The sequence below is a fragment of the Vanessa cardui genome, chromosome 9 (assembly GCF_905220365.1).
Source record: "Vanessa cardui chromosome 9, ilVanCard2.1, whole genome shotgun sequence".
Lineage (NCBI taxonomy): Eukaryota > Metazoa > Arthropoda > Insecta > Lepidoptera > Nymphalidae > Vanessa > Vanessa cardui.
The window spans coordinates 1130818-1148705 of NC_061131.1; the positions used below are offsets into that span (position 1 = coordinate 1130818).

The following is a 17888-nucleotide window of genomic DNA, read 5'->3' on the forward strand; positions in this document are numbered from 1 at the left end:
AATGGCTTGAGATGAGGAGATCGTATTGACTGCATCTAATTTCGGTAGAGTTATAAAAAGGCGTGTTAATACACCTTGTGCCAATTTAGTAAAAGATATACTGTACCGAAAAAATATAGACCACGTAGAATCCATAGCCCATGGCCAACAAAATGAAAAAACCGCCCTGGCACAATTGGCTCAACAAGAACAAATAACTATAAGACTATGTGGTTTATTTATAGACCGACAATTATTTTTCTTAGGTGCAACACCTGATGGTTTAATTGGAGATGATACTGTGGTTGAAGTGAAGTGTCCTTTGACAGCCTATAAAATGGGCCTTGCAGCAGCAATTGAGAATTTTTGAGCGAATAGTTTACTCTCTTTCCTCCTACGTATTTTGCAATGATGCTGTGATAACGTTCCACCACGTTGCTGTCCACGTCGTGAAGTAAGCTTCGAGCTTGACCGGCAATACTTTGAATCATGATACAGATTCTTTGCCACAACGAACCAAGCTCAAAATCTTTGGGGATATCATTTTTCTCCAGATTTCCTATTTCGTCACAAAAATATGATTTGCATTCATGGTGATTCCCGAAGGCGTGATGGTGTGCTTGCAAAATATCATCAAATAAATATTGTTCTTCTGGAAAGGGGTCATTTTTATTTTTTTTAATTGCTTTTCTTATGCAGGACCCTATACTCATGATTCGTGATGTTGTTAACAGCTTTCTGTGACTTTTTAAATATTTGGTTTCAGTTTGTAGCGCTTGCATTTTATTACAGAAATTCCTTAGTAAATGATTCCTGCATTCCACTTTCTCAACTGTAATGTCTTTGTATGGCCTTGCCTGCAAAATTTTGGAATAAGTGCTTGAGTCACCATCAGATATCAGTCGCCCATATATCAAACCATGAATAGCCAATGATTGTTTAAAACCTTCTACTATAATTTCACTCTCCATTCCTGTGGACGGCCCGGAATCGTTTTTAGAACAGAAATGCTCGGCCACTGCAATTTTTTTCTTTTCGGCTCGATCACAGTGGTAGTAGTATTTGTTTCGCACTCCCAAGTACAAAATTTTGCCTGTTTTCCGACCTATGATTGCAGCGGCGCCGGATAGTGCCGAATAGTTTTTTTTGTATGATCTTTTCCCATAAACACCATCTGCTACCACATCTATAACTGGTGTGCCATTTTTTGTGACTCTACCGTCTACTATAGCCATTTTTTTCTCTTCTTCAGCTGCTTGTTCCGTGGACTGTTGTGCAAGTTGCTGCCAATTCTGAGAGAGTAATTTGTGGTTAGTTTGGTATGTTTTTTGAGACATCATTGGTAAATTCATGGCTGATGATAATTCTTGTAACTGAGAATGTCCACACCCAATTGAAATTATACCAGCTACAACACATGTGTTAATTGGCAAACAATTATCATCGTCATTACCGATTACAAATTTTCGGTTACACATTTTGCATAAAAAAGTAAATATGGACGATAAACCGTGAAGCTTTTCGCTAACTAATTCAATGCAAGTTAGACCGCAGTCTAACGGTCCATGATTTGAAATCTCATACAACTTTTCCAAAAAATAAGAAACGTTAATAATTCTTCGTCCAATGCTGATGTTTGTTTTAGGAGTAGGGTTGTCCATCTGAAATAAAAAGAAAATCAAGAGATAAATTAAATTAAATTAAAAAGTAATTTTAATTCATTTTTTTATGTTTTCACGGAAAAACTCACTTCTATACTGTAACTTAACCCATCTTTATCTTGGTTTTGGTTGGAAGTCCGAAAGTTACTTTGACTGACAGAGACAGCAATCACCTAAAATTCAAATATAAATTATATTTATAGGTTTTGAAAATATCAAAATCTATAAATTCTAAGCGTGTTTCTGGCAAGGGTCCATTCATTTATTACGTAAGACGGTCTAGGGGGTCGACCATGTCTTATGTTTTCTTACAAGGAGAGGGGAAGGAGTTTCGATAGTTCTTACTTCGGATAAAAAAATGTGCAAAATTAAAATTATTGAGAAAAGAGCCGGAAACCGCGCAATTGCCGAGGTTCGTTCGAATGCGTACCATTAAGAACCATTGAAATTACAAAAGTTTAAAAAATTGATACTTTGAAATAAAAATAAACAAAATATTTATAATTTTTTTCCTTTAAATTATTACGTAATAAATATTGTGCAGGGAGGAGGGGGTTCGCCCTATTCTTATTTACTCTTATAATTTGGGGGAGAACAACTAGTGTAAATATGATTTACGTAATAAATGAATGGCAAGGTGATATTACCTAGCAACATGCGGCTGATGTTAACAATATTATTACCTGTGAATTAGAGGCTTCTTCTAGTACACGCTTATATGAATGTGTACTTTTATCATTTAATTCACAATCATCGTGATTTTTTAGTGTTTCCAAACTATAAAAAAAAATTGATTTACGTACAAATGACACATCCAAATATTTTAGATCTTTGGTTCACAACAATTACATATTTCTATGGTAACGACTTCACTTTTTTTTTAATTATTAAAATTAATTCATACAAAACTATAATTCCTATTATAAACAAAATCTATAAAATTAAACTCTTACGCATTAGAAACAGCTTCCGTGTTATGATTTTCCACTATCTTCATCCTGTAAAAAATAAAAAGATGTTAATCATTATATTTTATTAATTAAAAAAGTATTAAAAAATATATGTTTCTAAATATAGTCATTTAAAAAAAAACTTCGGACTTGTGGGGATCGAACCAAAACACTTACATCAGATTTCCGTACTTTGACTAAATACTCCAAGGAAACCGATTGAGAATTTGACGAAAAATCTGATTCTATGCGAACTGATTGAATGTTTTTTCTAATAGATGTGTCCAATATTCATTATTTATGAATATATATATATATGTTTACTAATAAAATACTCTTACCTTTTTATATCGTTCATATGTTCGGCTCTTAATTTATATGAACGTTTTTGAGTTTTTTTCACAGATTTTACTTTATTACCCATATTTGCAAAATGAAACTTTATTAATAATAACTGAATAAAAAACAAATGGCTAATTACAACTAGACTATTTTAACTTAATATATATATTTACAAGAAAGAATAATACTTGACAATTAAAATTACACAAAAAAATATCTCGTAACGCAATGATCCGGTGAAAACAGTGACACGTCCGTTTAGCAACAGGCCTCGGCCGGCAGTGTCTGTACGAGGCGTTCACGCACACATGCTTACGCATTTCGTTCGAAAATAAGAAAATCTGATTTAAAAAAAATCTATTGATATTACTAAAAAATTATGACAATGATTATTTAGTATATTGTTTGTAGAATAATCTGACAAAAGACAAAAAATATTGAATGTATATAAGTATAGTTTTGAAACAAAAAAATACTTTTTTAGAGGTATCTTTGCGATTTTTTTCTATCGAACCAAATTAATTACATCATGTTTTCATATCAATAAATAGCTAGGATGTATCCTGAATATTATCATATATTTTTTTCATTTTTTTTATTGCATTGGATTATATACTTTTGGGCATTATAAAACTTGCATTTAGCTCATGTAGTCCCCTTAAGTCACGTGTTTTTGCATGTGCTATGTTCTCGTAAAAGAATATAGTCAAAGTAAAATTATGATTCGGAAATGATAATACCATTGCTTGAGAAGAACTATCGAAATTTGTATATTCTTATAATTTACACTATGAGAATGAAATGTTTCTTTGCAATTTAGTATGTTTTCATTTCTAATTATTTAACTAGGATGCTATATTTACATTCCACCTACATATATCATCATACTGATTATATTATGCCCCAAATTGTGTTATAACTCTTGGCACACGGCAGATCGTAGAACGTTTTTTTAATAAATTTACATCTGATTCATTTTTGGGAATAATGCAATAGATATTTGCTGTCGAATAATACGAGTAAAAAGTTTGAGTTTGTTCCTTACATCAATCGGTAAGGCTATCATTCTCATATTTTTTTATGTTATGAGGCAAACGAGCAGGAGGCTCACCAGATGGAAATTGACTACCACCGTCCATGAACAACTCCTAGGGGGCTTGCAGGTAGGTTACCGGCCTTTAAGGAGTACGAAAATAAAATGGAACGCATATAGGTAGGTTGGTAATACTAATATGGTACACCGTATATTCTGTTTATATATGGTATATCTGTTTATATGAAAAGAGCAACTATGCGAGTTTCTTGCCGTTTATTCTCGCTAGAAGATGCTTTCCGTAACGGAAGTTGTATTCAATTATTGACGATTCAAAAACACTTCATTGTGAAGTTTACTTGAATAAAATTGATTTGATATTATAGAAATAAGGCTGAAGTTTTTTAACTGGACAAATTATTTATTATAAAATAAAGGTTACCTTTTCGAGCATCGACAGACAACACGATGAATATCACAAATAATGACTTAATTATCACGATTCTTAACATATATTATAATCAAATATATTTATATCCTTTTTAAATAAACTATTAAAGCATAATAATTGGCAAGTTCACATAAAATCACATACTTTATATTCACATTTGTAAATTAATATATTATGTCATTTTAAAATTTATGTCAGTTGTAAAACTTTGTAATTCTATTCTCTTTGTTTGTAACGATATGGTTGACAGCAATAAGCTTTGAGATTCGATATTTTGTTATATAGAATAGGATTACTTTGAAATTAACCAACGTAGCAATAAATTCTTAATATGTAATTGATGGTTCGTTTTTGCTGAAATAGACGTCGGCTTCTGAGTTTAGTTGTTTTTTTTTTTTTTGTAATTTCTTATAAAGCACAATAATACAAAGGATTATTGTGCATTTATTATGAAACTAAGGTTTTTACGTTTTGATCACCAAAGTGCTTATTTTATAAATATTGGCAATTGGCCTCTTTTGGAATCGTAGTTTAATAAAGGAACTGCTTTTCTGAATTCTCAAATCAAGTCTACGTAGGTATTTATTTTACCAACGATAATTTAAACAAGAATTATATCTCTAAACGTAAAATATTCTGCTTCCAATGTCGATATGGAGTCGATAACCGCTTCGAATCTATTTACAATTGCTTATTATTCTATCTATCTAAATTATTCAGCCATATCTAATTTCTAAATTAAGCTTTGTGAGGTGGAAGAACGAATAAAAAGCATTAAAATATATACAAATTTATGGTGAAAATTGTGGTTTATTTTTTAATATATTTCATAACAAGTTCGACAAGATCATGGTATAAATAAAAACAAATTAAGTTGTTATTTATGTTCTACAAAAATCAAAATCTATCCATCTGTTCAGATCTAAGCTGCTGATAAATCCAGCGCACATTTCTATCGCAGTTGCTACATGTTCATATATTCGAAGATAAAATACATTCTTTACAGTAAATGAAGTGGTTATATTGGATATTTTTTCTTGCTGAGAATTCTCACTAGAGGACTTTTCTACTGTTTCATCATTAATATTTTCTGCTTTTTCTGGTAACCGAGCATATTCTTCGTCAAATTTGTCAAACATGTGTCCAAGAATTTGTTTAACAACTTTATATTTTTCTTCAAGCAGGTCACCGTCTTCATACCATGGCTTTAAACATTCTCTATGAGATTTTCTTAGAGTTTCATAATATTTCATTCTATTTTCAAAATCTTTCGCCATCATTTTTGATCTCCAACTTATAATAGAAAGGTCCCATGTTTCTCCTGGAGCCATTTCTGTATATATCTCATTAAGTTTCGCTACTTCCGTTTGATGATAGAAACAAACGGGATTTTTCATAACAAATATTTCGGCCTCCAAAAACCTTTTCCTGTAGGGATATATCTGCGACTGAACAGAGGTAGCTTTTTGGACAATCTCATTTAATAAATCTGTAGCTATGTTTTTAAGAACATTGTTATAAATTATATTTTTAAGTTTAAATATTTTATTTTTAATCTTTGCTACATTCTCAGTTGCATCAGCGTAAAGATTAAAAATCAGCTGCCTATTTTGATTCTCGAAGAAACAAGTATTTAAAAATGTTAATTCCCAACTCTCACTATAACTGCCAGTTTTACTAGAGATAAATGTGAGTAATATCTCTTGGTTTTGTCCTGGATAGATTACGTTTTCATTCTTATTAAAGAAGAATACCAGACCTTGTGTATCTTCAAAGGGTAACTTTACTCTTTTCCAACAATATCTCAGTGTAACTGTCCCAAGGTTTTGTAAAAATATCTTGCTTCTCCCGATTTTGTTTACTGGACAATTAAAATAATATGACCAAGATTTACACGCTTCATGCCAGGATTCATTTTGCATTTTTATAAGATGATCAATTTGTTGACCAAACACTTCTTTTAAAAGTATTGTATCGTTTATTTTTACTGCGTATAATGTGCTTACGTCTTTGTCATAAAAGGGTTCAGACGTTACGACGATACTTGGTAAAGGGGCCATCCGTTTTTGAGGAGGTTTAGGCTTTTTCCCTATAATCATTATTTCATCGATTTGAGACCTGTAAGGTGAAAAAAATATTTTATTTAATAAGCGAACTTTTTTTATATTTGTTTTGGTAATTGTCGTCTATGCAATTTTAAGTAGTTGAGGGAAACTAATTATGTAACTAAAATAAAAAGGCCCGCACCGAAAAGGATCTATCTTCTTTATTTTTTTTTCTAGATCTTTTTCACGTTTTTCTCTGTAGTTAATATATGATGAGTCCAACTTTGGACATGATTTCCGTTTAGAAACAGCTCCTATACCCATTTCCGTTTCCTGTATGTGACGAGGAACTCCAATATGTTCAATAACACGTGGACGCCCAAGTTCAGCTCGAGTTCTTTGTACTTCATATACTGGTTCACAATAACACTTTTGTTTTAAACGTTGAGGCTGTTCGCATAAAGTGTTTCTTATGCGTACTTTTTTCTCAATTTGTGAATTTTCTAGTACTATTTTCCTTTCCTTGTCTTCTCGTACTTTTGTCAGTAAGTTCATAGCTAAATCCGCTGGCGGTCTTCCCGTCTTTCGAGCTAAATGCTCTGTTTCTTCTTTCCTTATTTTTATCCATTTTTCCCAAACTAATAGTTCAGGAGATGGATCAATTCTATCCTCGCATATTATAGCTTTATTTCGATTCATTTTTGGCTATATCAGACATTGATAATGATTAAGAAAACCACAAACAAATTACAAATGTCAGTATAAAATTGCTTTCAATGTCTTAATGAAACTTCATGAAGTATTCATCATTATTATTACTTTAGAATTTAGGTGGTTAATATTTCTCATATAATACTATTGTTATTCAAATATATAAGTGGGTATACAAATATAATATGTTGCATAAAGTTTCTGTCATAAAATTTTACGAACAAATTATATCATAAATTACGATTATCTGTAAATATATAAACGTCAAAAACTTTATTACTTTACTTTTATATAAACGTCGTCTTGTCTTGACAGTCAAATCAACAGTCAAGATTTGTAACGTCAAAATGATAAATTGTAAGTACTGAAAATTAATATAAATTTAATTAGACAAAATTTAAGTGTAATTCGCTGCGAAAATCATGATAAAACAAACAACGGTAGCTCAAACAGGTAACCTTTTTATATTAAAAATAATTTAATCAACATGAAATTATTCCTGTTATGATGGGAAAATTTATCTTTCATAATTTTATTTTGAGCTTAATGTAATTTTCTTTTATTGGATCCGACTACGTCAATGTACTCGTGCGTCGAGGTTTTAATATGAATGCATGAAAGTTCTGATTCAAAATAATTAGCTACGTTTGAAGGCATGCGTTTAATTACTCTATTGGACTAAAAGTGGCCAATAAATGGCCTGAAAGTAGATACTAAAAAAAAACTCTTAGAAGTAAATTTGAGCCGAGATAGTCCGTTGTTTAGAAACCATGTGGCCATGAATTTTCAATCTCTTAGTTTGTGTATATATAATACATCTCGTGACATGTATGTATCGGGTTAAATGCTTACACGTGTACACGTGTTTAACTTGCATTATTGATGGCTTCCTAAAGTTTTCGGATGAGATTGCATCAGGCAAAAGTTTAGAGAAAATTTACAGACAATTAAAGTTTTATCTCAAATATTATAAAGGTATAGTCTTAATAATCTTATAAGTTTTTATTTCAAGCTTGGTACATTAATGGGAAGGTAACCAATTGATTAGTCAGTTTTACCTGATAGGCCAAATAAGAATACGTAATATTAATTTTGAACTAGTAGGAAGAGTGAGCGTGTTATGATAGATACAAAGGCTTACAACTCCTAATTCATGATTAATGTTGATAAGTATGCAAGGACAACAATTATAGTTTGACAGTACCAGTTTCTATAAGTGACCGTGACTTTATGCAATCGTAAAAAAAGTAAAGAAACCTGCCTGTCAATTGAGCCTGTAAATTTCCCACAGCTGGGCTATAGGCCTCCCGTCCCATTAAGGAGAGGGCTTGGAACATATTCCACCACGCTGTTCCAGTGCGGGTTGGTGGAATGCACATGTGGCAGAATTTTAATGAAATTAGACACATGCAGGTTTCCTCAAGATGTTTTCCTTCACCGTCAGCGCGAGATGAATTATAAACACAAATTAAGCACATATATATATAGTGATGCTTGCCTGGGTTTGAACCCGAAATCATCGGTTAAGATGCACGCGTTCTAACCACTGGGTCATCTCAGCTCACAATTCCATTTTTTTTTAGAAGAAGTTATTTCTTTTCATCAATGTGATATTATATTTAAGAGGAAGAAGAACAAGACCCGACACAGAACGAGAATTTACCACCTTTCGGATCTTTAGAATGGATTCATTATTGGAGTGAATTGGAAGGCAGCTTGCCGACTCCCATAGATGTTTCCATTACTGGTTCCTTGAAGTATCCATGTCCGGAACTAGTTTGGTACAATTTCGACATATATCCTCATAAAGTGAAATTGACAAATACCGGATACACAGGTTCGTGGATTTTATTCCATCGCTGTTTATCGAGACTCCGTAAAAATCTTCAAATTTATTTTCCTAGAAATAAATATCGAAATATTTCCGGACAAATTGGTCTTTATATTTGTTTTTAATGAACATTGGTTCATTAGAGAAAAAAATATATTGTCTATTATTTATTTATCACTTGAAAAAATTATAGACTTGTCATAATTAGCTATATTGTCATTTATATCACTCATTTCATTAAGTAAACAGCATATAATTTATTAGGAAAACTGGCTTGACTCCAATCATTGGAACCATTTTACTACGCTACCATAAGGCATATCGAGACTCTTACGAACTTCCCTGAAACTGCATCCATTAATAGAGCTTAGTTATTTATGCCGAAACTCTGCCATCCAACCCATAGCCCTCTCTTACGTCATCACGGACATACAATATTCAACTCATACATTCAAGGTTTGAGTTTTTGATAACTATTATTAAATTGTATTTATTGCTTCATCTAGTTCTGCTCGGAGCCAAATGGAAAGCCGAGAGGCCATTTCTAGTCGGCGGACCCTTTTTAGAAAAACATGTATTCTCTCAAGTACATTTCCATTGGGGATCGAATATGATGGAGGGCAGTGAACATTCAGTCGATAAAAGAATTTATCCTGGAGAAATGCAGGTTATTATTTGTTCTAGTAAGTAATATACTTACAAACTATTAAACTAGTATTTACTCGCGGCTTCGCTCGCATTTTAGGGCGTTGATTATCAGATCAAGGTTAGGCAAAAAAGTAGCCTATGTCCTTTTTTGGGGTTTATATTTGTTTCATAACAATTTTCATGAAATTCGGTTCAGCGGTTTGGTCGTGAAAGAGACAGATATAGAATTACTTTCAAATTTGTAATATTAATATAGATAGTATAATATTATCTGTGGTTATAACTTTTATTAGTTGGTAGTTCTCTGTAAAAGCTCGTCAGGCTCGTAGGAGAACACCATAATACTAAGTTTTGCAGTTACGGTGGTAGTTTGTCTGGTAAGTGGTGGTACTTACTCAGACGAGCTTCCTCAAAGTCTACCAACCAAGTTTATTTATTTATTTTATTTGGGTCTTCAACAATGTGTACACTGTTTACAATAATAAAATATAACAAAAGTAACATTCTATTCTAAGTGTCACAATTACTTAAAGAAGAACACAGCATGCACTAAAAGAAAACAATCAAGATCTTAACCTAAATTGAAAATTATTTCATCTTAATTAAAAGGAAGTAAAAAAAACGATGTAATAAATATGTATATGAGACGGAATGTATCAAACAACAAACAACAACAACAACAGCCTGTAAATTCCCACTGCTGGGCTAAAGGTCTCCTCTCCCTTTGAGGAGAAGGTTTGGAACATATTCCACCACACTGTTCCAATGCGGGTTATTGAAATACACATGTGGCAGAATTTCTATGAAATTTGTCACATGCAGGTTTCCTCACGATGTTTTCCTTCACCCCTGAGCACGAGATGAATTATAAAGACAAATTAAGCACATGAATCAGCGGTGCTTGCCTGGTTTTGAACCCGCAATCATCGGTTAAGATGCACGCGTTCGAACCACTGGGCCATCTCGTCTCATTTTTTTCATGGACGCAATGGACGTAACATTTAGATCGACACTGTGTTGATATTCAAACTTCAATCATGATAATAATCTTTGATTTAGTTTTAAACCTCTAATAGAATCAGTTGCCAGTGGCTTCATATGGGTGAAATACAAAATATATTTACTTCCTGGTATTCATGTCGTATTCAGCCGTATTCAGTCCAAACCAATCTAGGGAGTCGCACTCAAACATATTTATTCAAATATATCCAGCCGTTTCAGAGTCCAGTGACATACATACAAAATAATTCCAAATGTCTATTAAGGCAAATACTAAAAAGGTAAAATTTTAACAAAACTTGACTTTAAACAAAACATTATTTTATAACAAATCAATATGCAATAAAAAGTAATAAAGTCATTGCGTATTTAAAATATTTTTAGAGTCATAAGTAAAATGAAATGAAAAATACTACCTAAAACCTACTAACTACTGAAGAGTCGATCTACGATTGTATAACGTAGTTATTGTTATATTTCTTGTCAGCCAAGAAAACCTTACACTATATCTATCAAAATGCAATACGAGAATACTTTAAGAAATAGGTTTTTTACAAATTATATATTTAGTATAGCCTTTGCAATAAAAAAAATAACATCAAAATTGGTTGGCATGATTTTGAGTTATTCACTTATTTATCGCGCACATACGTAATGTAAATTTGAGACTTATATGGTTTCCATATGGATACCATCATTAGAACTGGATCAAATTTAAATGGGACCACACTTGGCACTAGCTTTCAAACACAAAAAAAAAATCGGTTCTCCCAGTGAAAAGTTATTAGTTACAAACAAAAAAAAATTCAGACGAATTGATAACCTCTTCCTTTTTGAAGTCGTTTGAAAAAGTATTTATGTTTCAAATATTATATAAATATTACAGGTGACATTCTTCAAGTCTGAGTATATGACCCAAGAAGAGGCCTTACGACACCCAGACGGAGTCGTATTCGTCTGTTACATTATCAAGGTACCTGACTAAATTTGACTTATATAAACAGGGCCGAATTAAGACCGGGAAACTTTACAAAAGTGGACCCGATAAAAAATATTTTTAAAATTATAACATTATAAAAAATAAAATCAAAATGAAATAAACTTTATTCAAGTGGGCTTTTACAAGCACTTTTGTATCGTCATTTAACCATTAAGTGAAGTTATCACAGGTTCGGAAAGTAGATTCTACCGAGAAGAATCGGCAAGAAACTCAGTAGTTACTCTTTTTCAACATTTGTGTCTACAATTATATGTGTATGTAATGAATATTATCTTAAAAAGTTTTAATATAATATTTATATGTAGATAAAGTAAAATAAATGTTATGAATGCATAATTTGAGTTTACTACTATTTTAAGAGTTACTTTACATTACAAAAGTTACTTTGTAATGTAAAGTAACTCTTAAAATGGTGGACGAGCTTATAGGCCACCTTATGGTAAGTGGTTACCACCGCCCATAGACAATGGCGCTGTCAGAAACATTAATCATTTCTTATATCACCAATGCATTACTAACCATGGGACTGACTGGTTCAATCATCCTTTAAACCGGAACACAACAATACTAAGTACTATTATTTGGCGGTAGAATATCTAGAATAGATGAGTGGCTGGTACCTACCCAGGCGTGCTTGCACAAAATCCTACCACCAAGTAGAATATTAGTAATGCCTACTATTCTACTTGGTGGGTAGGTCAGGATCGATCCTGCAATTTTTTTTTACATCACTGGGTAGCCCGTAAATCATTGCGCTATTGACATTATTTATATAATATTGTATTAACGCTATGTGATATATATACAACGTTATAACGTTCCTCACATCCATTCTATTGGTCAATAACGATGACGGTCCCATCTCAAAAGAATTTAGCCAAAAACACGCACACACGCACACAAAACAAGCGTGTGCGTAAAGTCAGGTTTACTCCATTATATCACTCTTATCATTCGATGGGGCGATAAATCCGGATCTGAAAGGAGTTCACGCTCATGCCCTGTTGATATTTAGTTGGAAATAAATAAACGATTACTTTGAAAATTCAACGAACTTATATTGTTAACACGAAGGTTAAAAAGTGTCCCATTAAGACAAGGAAAATAATAAATATTGCCAACTTATAATAAATAAGCTTTCGATCTTATTTGTCAAGAGGAATGTACACAGACTCCTGTTACTGACACGTTAGAGGCGTGTCCCGCGTGGACCGCGGAAAGGCAAGTGTTGGTCCAGCAAATCGGGCGAAATCTCTCCCTGGGAGCAGTCGTGTCGGCGATGCTACGCAGGAAATCGGCGTGGGAGGCCGTAGTCAACTTCTGTGAGACCGTCATGGTCCAGAAGGAGACTGCGGAGCGGGCTCGGGAGAGGGCCGATCCTGGCGGAGGCGACCTGCGGGTCGTCTTCACGGCCTCCAAGCCCCAGTGACCGAAGCGGAATAAATAGGGCAATCCCTCCGGCCGTGGGTGCGTGAGATGGGGGTCTCACGCATCCGTTTTCATACGGCCGAGAGGAGGACCGCAGTCCGGTATGGCCCCGGACTGCCGGTGTACGCACCAGCGAGGAGTGCGGGGAGGGCGGAGCAACGCACGGGAGACAGATCCCGTAGCCTCTCCATTTTCCGTGCTGTGGCGGTCATCGCAGGGGGTTTTAGTGAGTACAATCTCACATAACCCGGCCTCCCCCCAGGAGTCGGGTATCTATGAAGATTTACCCTGCGTCAACAAAAACAAAAAAATACTCCTGTTACTGATTTTTTTTTATGGAATAGGTTGGCGGGCGAGCATAAGGGCCGCCAACTACCTTGGGAACTAAGATGTTATGTCCCTAGTGCCTGTAGTTACAATGGCTCACTCACCCTTCAAACCGGAACACAACAATACTGTGTACTGTTGTTTAAATCTGAAAATGTTTCGATATCAAACTCCAACAACTTTTAATTGTCCTGACCTGGGGTTTGACCCCAAGGCGTCGGAATCTGAAGCCTTATATTATAGATATTACGGATATTATCAATAAAGATGGATTAACTCTTTAACAAGATATTAAGTCATTCGACAGATACATATACTTCAAGCATATTACTTTATCGTGCGACGAACTCTTAACGATTATTATAATATCGAAATTGATTTTATTACGCGTTTAGATGCTAAATATGTATCCGATCATCGTGAAATTCTATCTGAAGTACTAGGGGTACATAAAAGGCCAAAGGTAACTTAATATCTGTCACGAGAGCCAGACCGTTGAACATTTTAAAAAGCTGGCTCTTATTAGAATTTTATTATAATTTCTCTTACTCTAGAACTTTAACTTCTACTCCTAACTTTATTACAATCGGTCTCATTATATACATAGTAAAAGAGCATTTGAGGGTCAATTAAAATTGCATTCGTCAATACAATTTATGCGTTCTAATTACATTACATTCTAACTTATAATATAAACTCTGTACATAAATTTGTTCGAATGGGCGCTTGGATCAGGTCGGATTAACCGTATTGGGACCTCTAGGCAATGTACGTGTTGTGTTTATCCCTTTCTATCATGAAATATATATTTTCTACAACAATATAAAATTATTCACAATTTTCAACGTTGTTTACGAATATTACGAAGATTTATCGTCAGCAATTTCATCACTACATAATATAAAACAAAGTCCCCTACCCGCGTCTGTCTGTTTGTATGTTGGCGATAAACTTCAAAACTATTGAACGGATTTTCTTGCGGTTTTTCATTAATAGATGGAGGGACTCATAAGGAAGGGTTGGGTACATAATTTATTAAGCTTTTTGTGTAGATAAGTTGAAATATAACAAGTGTTAAATATATAAATAAAAGGTAAAAATTCCCAATTATTGGTCTGACGAGAGGCTCCCAAGCATACCTAATGGATAATCCGGCCCTACTTGAATATACACTGCAATTTCATTGGAAGATTTGCACTTTAAAAACTTTAAAGTAAAAAAAGAGAAAGTGAACAAATAAAAAAAAGTATACAAAAAACGCTCGCCAGCGAACCTACACAGTAAAGACTTCTCGTCTTTTCAACATGTTAAAAATAACGCGCGCTTGAGCATTTAAAAGGCACTCGTATAGACGATATTTTACTTTTGGCTAAAAATTTACGACTATTTTAAAAAGTTTCTATATTTTATTTTATAAGCTGTAAAAGTATTTCTTTTATTCGATCAACTCAACTGTAATAAAAAGTTTTTACTATTATAATTTATTATAGAAATATGATAATGTATCATTGAACACCAAAAATAAAAATTATAGCAAGAGATTAATATTACAAAAGTATATATTTATTAAATAGCGATCTACCAGACTCAGATCTCTTGAATAAATCAGTACAAGAGCCTAACTGAATTAATTAAAATAAATGAAATACTTTAATTTGAGCTATGTAAACACTACTTGAATAAATATTATTATTTCTTTATGGTAGGGCTTTCTACGAGACCATTTGGGTTACCTACCCATCATTTACATTATTTGAAGGGCGAGTCAGTGTAATTAAACACACAACACATTTACGGTTACATAAGTGGCATACATCACCAATGTATAGACATTTGTTGTAAGCCTGTCGGTCCGTCAGTATTGACCCAGCCACAGCCCAGTCAAAGTCAAAGTCAAAAACCTTTATTCAAAATAGAAGTGTTTACACTTTCTTATTGATTGCCGAAAATCTACCACCGGTTCGGAATATAATACCTCAGACCTGAGAAGAACCAGCGAAAGAAACTCAGCGGGATTTTTCTTTTTTGTGGTCAGAACGCGTGCATCTTAACCGATGATTGCGGGTTCAAACCCAGGCAAGCACTACTGAATATCCATGTGCTTAATTTGTGTTTAAATTTCATCTCGAGCTCGGTGTTGAAAGAAAACATCACGAGGAAACCTGCATGTGTCTTATTTCATCGAAATTCTGCCATATTTCTATTCCACCAACCAGCATGAAACAGCGCGGAATATGTTTCAAACCTTCATTTCAAAGGGAGAGGAGGTCTCAGCCTAGTAGTGGAAAATTTACAGGCTTTAAATGTTTATTTGTCCTATTTACCAGCCGATGCCATTAATAAAATATACATAAAAGGTTACCTAATATATCTAATTACTAATATTTAATGTACATTTCTTTTAGCTTAATAGTCTCAAAATGAACTGAAACGTTTTATTTCGTAAATAGATAATAATAAAATTTCAATGTAAAATGTTTCACAGTACGGAGTGAACCCAGATGACCGGCTTCAGTGGATTTTAGAAGGGTTTCCGAGAATACGAGAGAGTCAAACGAGCACGCGCATCGGTCCCTACCCGATGTCACGTCTACTTCCGATGTTCTTTGAAGATTATTTCATGTACTGGGGAAATTTGAATTCCGTGAAAGGAGAAAACTTCGTCGTGAGATGGTTGGTTCCGCGGATAACTTTGTTTGCCTCCTTCGAACAGGTCAGTTGAAAAAACGTCACAATATCATAGTTTATTTATCCTCGTTCTATACAATAATAGTTTTCGCTTTCGTCGTTTTTTAGATATTGGTCGTTTGCTTAAGTATAAATAGTATTTGTCCTTTCTATGAAATTTAAAAGATTCTTTATAAACTGTATGCAGTCACTAATAACGGACTTAAAAAAAACTACAAGTGTTACCCACTTGGAGTTTTTTTTCGAGATTCGAAAGATTATGTTGTATAAATTTCGCGCTGGAAAATCCGCATGTTCAGCTAGTATGATAAATTACAAGTAGCAAAACCTATTTTATTTACAAACTTTTATAGAACATATTAATATTACGTTTTTTTTTGTCACATAACTTTATGTTGTATATTTAGAATATTTATTTATCTACAAATAAATTAAGTACTTAATTTAATACTTTCAGATGAAAGAATTTCGAAAGCTATGGAATCCTTGGGACGAGCCAAATATACGTAATTTTAGACCTCTGCAAGAGAGACAAAACCGTCATATATTTTTCTTTAGCCCGCATTGGAGCCAGTATAATTCATTATTGCCAATACCTAGGAAACCAGAACCTTCCATTAGTATATTGTCAACGGCATATAAAGCATATCCTTGGATGATACCACGACAAAACACTGACTTACTACCGAAGGAAAATGAAAATAAAGAAGTTATAATTGAACAGAAATAAAAGAAATCGCATTGTTATGTATACTTTATCAATCAAATTATTTTCTTATATATACTCATTTAATTTTAAGTAAAGCAGAAATCTGAACTGTTAAGACACTGACAATTATTATCGGTAAGGGACTACTCTTATGCGGAACATACGTGCTATTATAAAAGGCATTGTTGTTGCTATTAATCAGTATGCTTAATTACAGCTTTTTTTTGAGAGTATGTAATAAACAAATAACTGTTTATTTGTGGTATTCAATAAGGAATCTTATTTGCGCAAATCACCGACTTATGTTTCATTAAAACCTCGTTACGCATTTCGTAATTAATATATTTATAAATATAACACCAGTCGAAAGGAAATTTGCTTGCAAGATTTTATTTCAATTTTATTATACTTTAAGTTATTTAAATAACTTTAAAACATGTATTAATCTTATATTTTAATTCGTCATTTTAAGGTAAAATATAAAATGATAATGTTATAAAAATTTAAAAAAAACCTTACAATATAATGATCGCGACTATAAACTTGCCACACTATATGTTAAGCCGAATCGAGCCCAACCAACCTAAGCCACCAAGCCATAGACAAAGACAAATGTAAGCGAAGCCAACTAGTCCCTCTAAGCCCGCCTGAGGTTATTAGTGATGTCTCATCTGATTATATTGTGAGAGGAATTGTACCCAAACCATTCTTTTCCGAATGTTATTTGCTAATTTATATGAGCCGCTGTTGCCGGTTGTAACCATAATAACAAAAAAGAAAAGAGGGATGTCACGATAATAACCGGTCGGAGAGAATAAACAAGTAGACGTTGTGTACGAGACGAATTGTAAACACTAAATACGCGAGTTGATCCAGATTAAATCCAGAAGGTTATTTAGTTTCATTATTGTTTCTTTACTTGATTAATATATAAGAAAATTGACTGTTAATAACAAAGTATCTAGAGCCTTCAAAAGACCTTAAAACAATTCTAAATACAAAATAAATTATATGCACTACTAAGAACTATTAAATATAAATATGTAATACTAAAAACTTAATAAGATCTAAATTATACGTACAAGA

General features: G+C 33.1%; 3 protein-coding genes and 1 long non-coding RNA gene across 4 annotated transcripts in view; 1 reads left to right on the top strand and 3 right to left on the bottom strand.

The window, feature by feature from the left end:
* The window catches only part of LOC124532424 (carbonic anhydrase 3-like), a 15192-nt gene extending 10667 nt beyond the window's left edge, over positions 1 to 4525 (bottom strand). Inside the window, exon 1 of the mRNA XM_047107327.1 lies at positions 4408 to 4525. Within this exon, the coding sequence (XP_046963283.1) occupies positions 4408 to 4477 (70 nt within the window). The 5' untranslated portion in view covers positions 4478 to 4525. The remainder of the gene's footprint in view (positions 1 to 4407) is intronic.
* On the bottom strand, positions 1048 to 2534 carry LOC124532645. The gene is made up of 3 exons (XR_006966655.1): positions 2324 to 2534; positions 1730 to 1813; positions 1048 to 1640 (listed from the first exon to the last, which is right to left on the bottom strand). It is a non-coding gene; the product is annotated as an uncharacterized LOC124532645 (long non-coding RNA).
* Positions 4526 to 5297: 772 nt separating the features above from the next.
* LOC124532425 (MYCBP-associated protein-like) lies at positions 5298 to 7160 on the bottom strand. Its single transcript, XM_047107328.1, has 2 exons — positions 6664 to 7160; positions 5298 to 6534 (listed from the first exon to the last, which is right to left on the bottom strand). The coding sequence occupies exons 1-2, from the start codon at positions 7158 to 7160 to the stop codon at positions 5298 to 5300; spliced, it is 1734 nt and encodes a 577-aa protein (XP_046963284.1).
* A 434-nt stretch (positions 7161 to 7594) lies between these two features.
* LOC124532426 (carbonic anhydrase 2-like) lies at positions 7595 to 16823 on the top strand. The gene is made up of 6 exons (XM_047107329.1): positions 7595 to 7625; positions 8797 to 9009; positions 9510 to 9670; positions 11537 to 11623; positions 15891 to 16118; positions 16551 to 16823. Exons 1-6 carry the CDS (start codon positions 7595 to 7597, stop codon positions 16821 to 16823), a joined length of 993 nt encoding a protein of 330 aa, XP_046963285.1.
* Positions 16824 to 17888: the final 1065 nt, after the last annotated feature.